Source organism: Pezoporus wallicus, unplaced genomic scaffold, assembly GCF_028554395.1.
Source record: "Pezoporus wallicus isolate ANWC-B61680 ecotype Strahan unplaced genomic scaffold, APGP_CSIRO_Pwel_v1 contig_12477, whole genome shotgun sequence".
NCBI lineage: Eukaryota > Metazoa > Chordata > Aves > Psittaciformes > Psittacidae > Pezoporus > Pezoporus wallicus.
This window is the reverse complement of record NW_026638222.1, coordinates 259,989-270,000: the sequence shown is the minus strand read 5'-3', so window position 1 is coordinate 270,000 and position 10,012 is coordinate 259,989. Positions and strand designations below refer to the sequence as shown.

Here is a 10,012-nt window from a genome sequence, read left to right as displayed (position 1 = left end):
ATGCTAGCTTCACCTGCGCTCAGCATCCCTCCCAGGGTGCTGAGTAACCCCTTTGGGGTGCTGGTGTGGCACCATCCCTGTGCCCAGCGAGGCAGAGGAACGCTGTCCAGGTCTTCCCAAGCCAACCCAACTCTTCCTCCCTTGGGTTTAGGGGCAGCAAAGCTCTTGCAGGGAGCCTGGTCCTCAGGACCCCCATCCTTAAGGCTTCGCTTTATGGCTAGCGAGGAGCCCACCAAAGTGGGGGGCTCCTGGCAGTGGTAAAGCCAAGCGTGTGCAGGATGGGACCTCACAGGTGGCCCAATGCAAGTGGCTGCTGCTGGTTTCCCCTTGGGAGAGCCAGGAATGGAGTGCTTCCATCCAGTGGGAATGATGGAGCCAGGGCGGGGATGAGGACCTGACTGGGACTCGCCGTGCGCGGAGGGATGCTCTGCGCACTCATCCTGCGTCAGGTCCCCAGAAACCCAGGGGATAGCGGCATTGGAAGGTGCTGAGCTGTTAGCAGGAGGCTTCCAGGTGCAGGCAGGATCAGACTCACCCAGGGGGGATGGAGTGGACCTAGGGAATGGGGCTGAGTCGGTGCCGGATGCCGCTGGGATGCCTGCACCAAAAGCAAGGAGCTGGGGCTCCGGTGCTTTGCTCCATGGGGGACTCATCCTGCAGCCTTTTCCTTGTGGAGGCAGAGCCGATGCGGGAGCATCCCTGGTCCCAAGGTGCTGGGCTGGGGAGGTGATGCCAAAACCCGCTGTGGCCTAGGCTGCTGTTGGCAGGGCACCACGGTGGGGCCAGGGATGCGTGGCCAAGGGATGGGTGACAACAGGGAACAAAGGGAAAGGCGAGGGAGAGAGGATGCTCGTGCTGCGATGCCATCCTCCTGGACAGAAATTATGTAGAGAATAGCGTGTATTATAATGCAGAACAAAAGAGAAGGAAATAAAGAACCAAAATTGGATTTATATTTAATGAGGAGATCCTATAAAAATATCTTGTCCTAACTCCCGTTTGCAAAAGTATTTTTCAGCTGGAGGGAATAGCTATTATTATTTTTTTTTTCTCTTTTCTTTCTTTCTTATATAAAAAAAAAAGAAGAAACCTAAGGAATAATCTCCATCCATACCAAGGCTCAGACTGTTAATACTGCGAACCTCGGAAATCACTGCTCCACCCTGTTCCTTTGCGCGCTGAAGGGTTTATTTTGATGCATTTTACTGGTGTTTTTTAAAGAGAAAGAGAGAGAGGAGGGAAAAAAAAAGTGGAAAAAAAAGTAAAAAAAAAAGAAAAAAAAAAAGATTTTAAAATTAGAACATTTCTTTATAATTTAATATTCTATTTTAATAAATGCATTTATTACGTGTAAATGTAGCAAGGAACTGGGCTAATAAAAATACTTTTTATTAGGTAATTTATTATAAGGAGAAAAAAAAAAAGAAAAAAAAGCAAAACAAAAGGATATTTTATTTTATGATAAAGTGATCCTTAAAAGTTTAGAAGGTTTAGAATATATGTAGGTTAAAAAAAAAATACATTTGTATCCAGAGTATTGCTTACAAAGTGTTTTTAATATATGTTTCCTCTTTTTTGTGTGTGCGTGTGTGTCTGTACAAGGTGGTAGTCATGGTGCAGATCAGCCCTTTCCAGAAACGAGACTTTTTAAGCAGAAGGTAACAAATTGAAAGGAGAAAACAAGCAAAAAATGGTGATTAAACCCCACCAGAAATAGGTGAAAAAAAGGAAGAATCGGAATCGCGGAGCCCCAGCCTTGGGCTTGCTCCGCCTTTTGCGGAGGGCTCAAGGGGCTTTGTGGGCTCGGATGAAGCTTTGGGGGGCTCAGGGGCAGCGTGGGCCCAGTGAGCCCCAGTTTGCTCCCAGTGAGCCCCATCCAGCCCCGGCCTCGCTGAGAGCATCACTCACAGCCCAGGGTCCGGCTTCGACCCGGTGCTGCGTGCGGATGGGTTGCTCCCGCTGGGTTTCCTTAGGGAAAGGTCACTCCTTGGGCACTGGGAAGCAAAGCTTGCGTCCTTCCAGCCAGCACCACGGGCCCCATCCTGCCCCGGGGAGCCAGGGACCAGTGTTGCCCTTGGTTCAGTTCGCAGGAGGAGGCCAGAGGATTCCGGGTCCTTCCCAGGATGGGAGCGCGCTGGCAGGGATGCTCTGCACATCCATTGCCTCCCTTCAGGCGTTGCTTCCATGTGCGTCTCCCAGGACAGGAGGGCTTTATCCCCCCCATCCATCCTCCTCCTTATGGAGCTAAGGGCTTGTGCAGGACCCAACTGCTCCCGGCCAGCTCCAAGCCATCCTGGAGAGGGGAATGTCACCCTTTCTGCTCCCCCCAAGGCGGAGAGGGCACCCAATGGCCAAGACAAGCGATGGAAAAGCCATCGTGGGGCCAGCATCCCCATGGGAGGCTTTGTGCTTGCAGGGGCAGCTCTTCAGCCTCATCCCTGTGGGGTCACTCCTTGTGACCCGAGTTGGGATGGGTTGAAGAGCTCCGGAGCATGGAGGGTCTCACACACTTCCATACGAAGCCAGCCCGTGTCCCACTCCCTTCCGAGCAGGAAGCTTTGGGGGATGCTTCTGCTCTGTTGCCTTTCAGAGAAGCGTTTTGAAAAGCAGATTTTTGGGTTTGTTTTGGTTTTTTTTTTTTGGTGGTGTCGTTTTTTTTTAACCAAAAAGGAGATTAAAAAAAAAAGGAAAAAAAAAGAAAAAATGTTGATGGGTATTAAAAAAAAAAATAATAATAATAATAATAATAAACGTTCAAATTTATTTCCTATAATCCTAGAGTAAAGATGAAAAGATTAACTAGCTCAAATAGTAGATGCTATCCATATTGTTTAATCTATAGTAGAGCCAAGTGATCCCAGACAGAGCAGAATGTAAACGAAACTCCGAAGCAAGATCAAGGAATCATTTGTAACTTCCCAGCAAATTCCCATCTTTTCTTGCAAAGAAAAAAAAAAACCCAACCAAAAAAGGGATGGAATAATGGGTGGGGTTTTTTAAGCAAAAAAAAAAGACATTTGGGGGGTTTTGGGTTGCTTTTTTTTGTCACTAAAACGAGGGAGATGTGGCTTGTCACCGAGTAAATCACGGCTCAGGCTCTTGGGGTTTTGCCTTATCCCAACCTCCGGGTTGGGAGCAGGGAATTGCCGAGGGGAAAAGGAGAAAGGGGCCGATTCCTGCTCCTTTTCCTGCTGTTTGAAGGTCTCCTGGCGCGGGGCGGGTGGGAAGGAGCAGGGGAGGAAGCCCCCTGTGTGATGTGATGGGCAGCGCTGGACCAGGGGAGCAGGGGGCACCCGCTTGGCTCCTTCCCTCTCTCGCCTCTTTCCTTTTCCCTTTGGGATTCTCTTTGAGCCGGAGGAAGCCTCGAGCCTCAAACCCTCCTCTTTGTGGGGTCCAGGGCGTCCCTGCGCACCAGCGGAGAGGGGCAGGATGTGCCCCACAGCCCCAGCTGGTTAAACCCTGGTCCTTGTGGGTCACCACTTTGCTCCCAAGCATCAGGGCTGCACCAACCCCCCCCCTCCCCACTCTGTTTCCACGTTCCAAAGGACCCAGCATCAAGGCCGTTGTCATTAGAGAAGCAGAAGAAAACCACTCTTGAAAGGGGCTTACCTCCGGGGCCGGCTTTTGCTCCTCTCCTCCGTGCCGTGGCTCACCCATTGGTGATGCCCCTGAGCCGGGAGCATCCCTAAGGATCCTATAAAAGCCTTGGAGACACGCTCGTCTTACCACGTAACCAGCATTCCTTCAGCAAAGCCATGCAATAGGTTAGGACAGGAAGCGAAGACAGTTCTCATTCTGCACATAGCACTGTGAATCCGAGCGGGTTGGGAGCGCCGGGCACAGCACAGAAGGGGGTTGTGCTTGGTGGTACCAAGCTCCTGGTCGCGCAGGGTGACCGAGGGGCCCTCGTTTGCTCTTTCCTTTTCGTTTTACCTCATGTGTTTTGGTTTGATACTTGAAGAAGAGGCAGTGATTGACATTGGGCCGTGGGTGATGCCCTGGGCTGGAGAGCGGATGCACTTTATACTTGTACACCGAGCGCGGGGTCCCATCCTGCCTCTGCAAGGTTCCCTCGGTGTCAGCGCCGGCAGGGGCAGAGCCAGGACGGGCTGGTTCTTCCAAAGCCCTTTCTAGGGTGTTGGGGAGCAATCCCTGTGTTTTGCTGTGGGGCTTCACATCCTATAGAGGCTCCCGATCCCGTTCTGCTCTTTGCTGAGCTGGTGGAAAACTCGGCCATGATCCCGCTGGGTTCGCCCTCAGTTAGGGAACGCGGGGCAGCTCTTGCCTTTCCTCCTGTGTAACTCAATGGGGTTACTCAATTGGAATCTGAAGGGGCTTCAGCCCTGGCAGGCGGCGGCGTTCCCGCTGGATGCGCTCCAGCATCACTTCAGGGCTGCTAATGCAGCCAATGGGAAGTGTCCCCCCGCTCCCCAGGGAGGTGACACTGGTGGGAAAGCCGGAGTCAATGGAGCCTCCTTCCACCCGTGGCACTGCTGATGGCAGAAGGGGTTCGCTGGGCTTGAGACGATGCTTCCCAAGCGTTCCCGCAGCTCCTGGGCGCCGGGATGAAGGGATGCGCTCATGGGATGCTCTGCTCCTCTGCAGGGTGGGGTTTTCCCCTTTTCCTTTCGGTTTCTGCGCAAGAGAATGGGAAGGAAAAGGGGAAAACACCACAAATGAGGGGCCAGGTCCTGCTCTGCAGCTGAGGCTTTGCTGCGGGGTTCCAAGCAGCGTTAAGCAACCGCGAAGGGCACGCGGAGCCGTGCCGCGGAGCAGCTCTGATCCCAGCTCCGGGGGAATCGATCCCCTGGGATGCCCAGAGCAGCCCCCGGGGCACCCACTGGGACCTGCAGAGGATTCCCTCTGGCTCTGCCCTGGTACCAAAGAGCTCCCAGTGGGATTTGCCATGAGCTAAACCCCAACTGGATCCACCAGCGCCGAGCTCAGTGGTACCCCCTCCAAGCCCTTCATGGCTTATGGCTTGCCCCAGCATCCCTTCATCCTCGCTCCAAGCTGTACAAGTGTCTGCGTGTATCCGCTTTCCCGCTGGATCCGGGTGCTATATCCCATAGTCCTACTCCACGGTACTCCCAACCTCGTGCTGAGCCAGCCCTGTGTGGCCCTTCCAAGTCCATTCCCTCTCCCGTTGTGTTTGCTTTGATGGATTCTTCTTCCCCCCCCCCTCCCTTCCTCTTTTCTTTGAACATCAATAGGAAACCTGTAGTAGGGATTGTTACTATTGGAAACCGATCACATGTTCCATCCCGGTATTCCCATCTCTCCGGCGTGACGCAAAGGGAAAGGCCTGAGAGGGACATAACCGAAGCTAGAGTAGAGTTAGGCTCGTCGTCTGAGTTTTGAGGCATATATAGGGTAAGGGGAGAAGGAATGGTGAAAAAAGAAATAAGGTGAAAAGAGAAGAAAAACTTAAAATGATGATGTTGCACAACTTGTAGAAAACAAAGAAGGGAAAGGGTTAATGTATTAAATGTGCTAAATTACATTAAGAACTTAATTTTATTAAAGTATTATTACTTAAGAAACTCGGGCTCTGCGCTTGCTTTCCGGCTGCTCGGGGCAATCCTTGAACCATGGGATGGGGTGGGATGAAGGGAGCTTGATGCTCCTGCAGCTCCGTGGGCAGGGAGCCCTTTCGGCACGGAACACGGCAGGGATGGGGCAGCCACAGCTTCTGGGTACCGGTGCCAGGGCTGACATCAGCCCTTGGCACCGCGGCTCGGTGCGGGCCTGGGGTGGGTTTAATGCCAGTCACTCCCTTGGGGACAGCCACGAGACGTGGCCAAGGAGGGGTCTGGTCACCCCCCGGCTCATCCTGTGCTATGGGAGCAGGATCTGACCCCCAAGCCCTCCAGCAAGCCCCCTTCGTGCTGCCCCTTCTCGCCTCTCCCTCTTCCTGATGGGGATGCAGAGGTGGGGTGCTGGAGGTGGGGATGCTGGCGGGACCGTGCAGTGATGGAGCCTCCAGCAGCAACGCCACAGGGGGAGTTTCCCATTCCCAGATTCCCATTGCAGGGATGAATCCCAGCCAATTGAGTGCTGGGGTGGGGTGGGGGGCAGCCACAGAGAGACAGAGACCCCCGGACCCTGCGCTGGGATGGGGACACGCACCCAGCACTATGGGGAATAGGGAGTGAAGCTGGGGCCACGGCAGGCAGGGGCTGGGGCCATCGGCACCCATGGGTGCAGCACCCGCTCCATCTAGTGGCAGCCCGGTTGTCACCAGCCCCACCACTGATGGCACTTTGAGTGGGGCAGGATCGTGCCTCCGGGCAGGCAGAGCTGAGGGGTCCCATGTGCTGGCTCTGGCCATGCAGGGGGACCCCTGCCCACCCACAGCATCCCCTTGGCACCCCCCTTAGGGCTCCCCCAAAGGAGATGTCCCCAGCGGAAGGGATCCTAGAATCATGGAACCACCTCCGAGCTCATCTCCATCTCCCCTCTGGCAGGTTCAAGCCATTCCCCTTGTCCTGTCCTTACCTGCCCGCACCGGGGTGCCCCACGGCTGCCCCACCAGCACCCAGAGGCTCACCCAGCCCTTGACGCGGAAGGGGCAGGGCTGGGTGCAACCCAAAGAAGGGTGCACCCAATGTCCCCCTCCCCACCCTGCCCTGAAGGGCTGCACCCATGGATGCTTGCGCTTACTCAGTGCCACCCTGAGTCACCCCATGGCAGTGCCTTCAGGGCTAGAGGAAGCAGGGACACAAAGAGATGCCAGGTCCCAAACAACGAGGGAGAGAAGGGAGAGACCCTGGTGGGGTTTTCCCCCTGCTATTTGTGGAGGTCCTACATAAACACAGGGCGAGCGCGATGGTGCACACGAGGGCAGCGATGCAGAAGCAGCCGCTGCGTCCGGAGGGAGCTGCAGCGAGCAGAGGTAGAGGGTGATAAAGGTGATGCCATCGCTTGGTGGGTGCTCTTGGGGGTGCTCAGATGTTCTGGCAGCAGGGTCCTTGCCTGCCCTCCTGCTGCGTGGGCAGCACCCGGATGGGCTCGATGCTGGTGCTGGGGCCGAACTCGGGCTCTGGTTGCCCCGGGATCTGCCGCTGGGACACGATGCGGTAAATCTCTGCCAGCAAAGGGGAGAAACAGGAGCTTGAAGGGAGGGTTTGAGTGGGGGACCCCCAAAACACACAGCTCCAAGGGGGCAAACGCCCTCATCTCCCCCCTGCCGTGGGGAGCAGGATCCCACTGCAGCAGGGTCCTGGGAGAACACGGTGTCCAAAGCCATCCCCCTTACCCGCGAGGATGGTATGGAACGCCGTCTCCACGTTGGTGGAGTCCAGAGCAGACGTCTCCAGGAAGGACAACCCATTCTTCTCTGCAAGGACGAAGGCGAGCTCATACCGGTGCCAAGATCCACAGCTCCGGGATGGAGACGGGGACAGGGCAGGATGGGGAGCGGGTACCTGCAAAGCTCTTGGCCTCATCGGTGGGCACGGCGCGGAGGTGCCGCAGGTCGCTCTTGTTGCCCACCAGCATGATGACGATGTTGGCATCGGCGTGGTCCTGCAGCTCCTTCAGCCACCGCTCGGCGTTCTCGTACGTCAGGTACTTGGCGATGTCGTAGACGAGCAGAGCCCCCACGGCCCCACGGTAATAGCTGGGGCACAGCGAGGGGACGGGTCACAGCAGGGCCCTGCGGTGGGGAACACCCCACGGGGAGGCGAGGGGGACTCACGCGGAGGTGATGGCGCGGTACCGCTCCTGCCCGGCCGTATCCCAGATCTGAGCCTTCACCGTCTTGTTCTCCACTTGGATGCTCCTGGTGGCAAACTCCACGCCGATGGTGCTCTTGCTCTCCAGGTTGAACTCGTTGCGGGTGAAGCGCGAGAGGAGGTTGCTCTTCCCCACCCCAGAGTCCCCAATGAGCACAACTTTGGGGGGGGGGGGACACAAGCACAGGGTCAGCCCCGCTGGACACCCACAGCCACCTGAGAACACCCCTCGAGAGCGTTCCTGGACCTTGCCAGGAGTTCCCTGCCCAGCTCCAGGGATGGGAAAGCTCCATGCACATAAAACAGGGAGGGGGGAAAGCAGAGGCAGGACCCATGAGGAGGCAGCCGGGCCAGAGAGGCCAAGCACAACCGGGTCTCCTCTTTGCAGCCCTGAAGGTGCACAAGAGACCTGGTCTGAAAAGAAGCATTTTCCTCCTCCTCCTCCTCTTTCTCCTCCTCCTCCCTGGCCGGTCCCTATGGAGCCCGGTGGGACAGGCTCCGGGACGCTTTATCTCGCAGCTCCCCCATCGAGTTTGTTGAGTTTATGACTCAAAGGGGTTGGATTTTGATGCTATTTAGTTATTTCTCAATGCCCTCGCTGACGATTCCGAGCATTCCCGGGTGCAGGGACATCCCCCGCGGGACCCAGCCTGGGGACAGGATGCCGGGGCGGGGGGGGTCTTACAGAGAAAGAAAGGACAAGGAGGACTCGAGCAGCATCCTCCACCCCGCGCACTAAAGCGGTCGGTGGGCTCGGGTCTTGCTGCCTCTGCGAGCATCACATCCCTGACACATCGCATCCCAGCCCGGAGGTGGGGACGGGAACAGCCTGGAGCTCCAGGCAGGACCCCCACGGGAGGTTCCAATGAGCAGCCATGCCCTGGACTCACTTACTCTGATCTGAGCCCCCTCCAGCAGCACAAGGACCACAAACTCCCCCCCCCCCAGCAGCCACAACCATGGCATCAACCATCCCAAACCACAGCAGCAACCTCCATGCCAACAACGCCATCACCCACCTTCCCTGTGCCCATCTCCCCAGCAATCCCCCCCTCCCTCCCGGTCCCCATCAACGGGATGCTCTGTGTTATATCCCAGTCTACTCCAGCTCCATCCCAAGGGCACCGCAGGGAGGCTGAGACCGGGCTCAGCTCATGGCAGGCATGGCCAGCGCAGGAGACCCACCTTTGAAGAGGAAATCGTACTCATCGTCCTTGCCCCGCATCCTGCCCAGCGCCGCAGCCCCGATCCCACTGGGGGCAGGCTGGGATTTCCGGGCCTGATCCAGCCCTGGCCGGGGCTGTTCCCTGCGCACTCGGAGGTAGCCACAGCCCTTCCTCCTCCCAAACCATTGGCTGCCGGGGCTGCCCATCACCGGGAAGGTGCCTTCACCTGGGCCAGGTAAAGGGGCAGGTATGGGGCTGCTCCACGGCCCTGTGAGACCTCCCCCCTCCGGCCCTGCATCCTGCATCCAGCTCTGGAGCAACAGCACAAGAGGGACCACGGAGCTGCTGCGAGGGCTGGAGCATCCCTGCTCTGGAGCCAGGCCGGGAGAGCTGGGCTGGGGAAGAGAAGGGTCCTCAAGGGGAGACCTGAGAGCAGCTCCAGTGCCTGAAGGGGCTGCAGGAAAGCTGGAGAGGGGCTTGGGATGCAGGGACAGGGCAAGGGGAATGGCTTTAACCTGCCAGAGGGGGGATGGAGATGGGATCTTAGGCAGAAGTTCTTCCTTATGAGGGTTTGGGGACACTGGGATGGTTGAATGGAGAAGGTTTGGATGCCCCATCCCTGGCAGTGCTCAAGGCCAGGTTGGACACAGGGGTTTGGAGCAAAGGGGCCCTGCCCATGGCAGGGGTTGGAACTGGATGAGCTTTAAGCTCCCTTCCAAACCCACCCATCCCATGGTCCTATGGCAGCAGGGAAAGAACACCAGTGTGGCTGTGTGCCACCACCACCAGCGACAGCCAGGGCCATGCTCTCCGTGCAGAGCCACAGACGTGAGATGGGAGCTGGGCTGCCTTGCCTTGCCCAATGCAAAGGGAAAGCAAGAGCCCAGAACTGGGGGAATCCAGCAGCAATTCTCCCATTTCCGAGCAGTTTCGGATACCTGCCTGAGGCCAAGATGTGGTTTGGTGCCATGGGTTAGTGGTGCCCTTGGCAGTGCTTGGATAAAGGTTGGACTCGAGCTTGCAGGTCATTTCCAACCTGGTTGATGCTCTAAGCCACCAAGGATGTGGGGATACGGAAAGGCTGCATGGGAAAGGGGACACAGGAGGACC

The 10,012-nt window shown here is 56.8% G+C and overlaps 1 protein-coding gene across 1 annotated transcript; it reads right to left on the bottom strand.

The window, feature by feature from the left end:
- Positions 1-6,833: 6,833 nt before the first annotated feature.
- On the bottom strand, positions 6,834-9,056 carry LOC130599484 (ras-related protein Rab-11A-like). Its single transcript, XM_057409973.1, has 5 exons — positions 8,922-9,056; positions 7,700-7,895; positions 7,428-7,621; positions 7,259-7,339; positions 6,834-7,087 (listed from the first exon to the last, which is right to left on the bottom strand). Exons 1-5 carry the CDS (start codon positions 8,959-8,961, stop codon positions 6,948-6,950), a joined length of 651 nt encoding a protein of 216 aa, XP_057265956.1. The 5' UTR covers positions 8,962-9,056; the 3' UTR covers positions 6,834-6,947.
- Positions 9,057-10,012: the final 956 nt, after the last annotated feature.

Excerpts from the sequence above, each read along its gene's own strand:
- LOC130599484 (XM_057409973.1), bottom strand. The coding sequence starts at position 8,961 with ATGCGGGGCAAGGACGATGAGTACGATTTCCTCTTCAAAG. Across the intron at positions 7,622-7,699 it reads TACCGCGCCATCACCTCCGC|CTATTACCGTGGGGCCGTGG; the intron begins GTGAGTCCCCCT and ends GCTGTGCCCCAG. Across the intron at positions 7,340-7,427 it reads TGAGGCCAAGAGCTTTGCAG|AGAAGAATGGGTTGTCCTTC; the intron begins GTACCCGCTCCC and ends TCGTCCTTGCAG.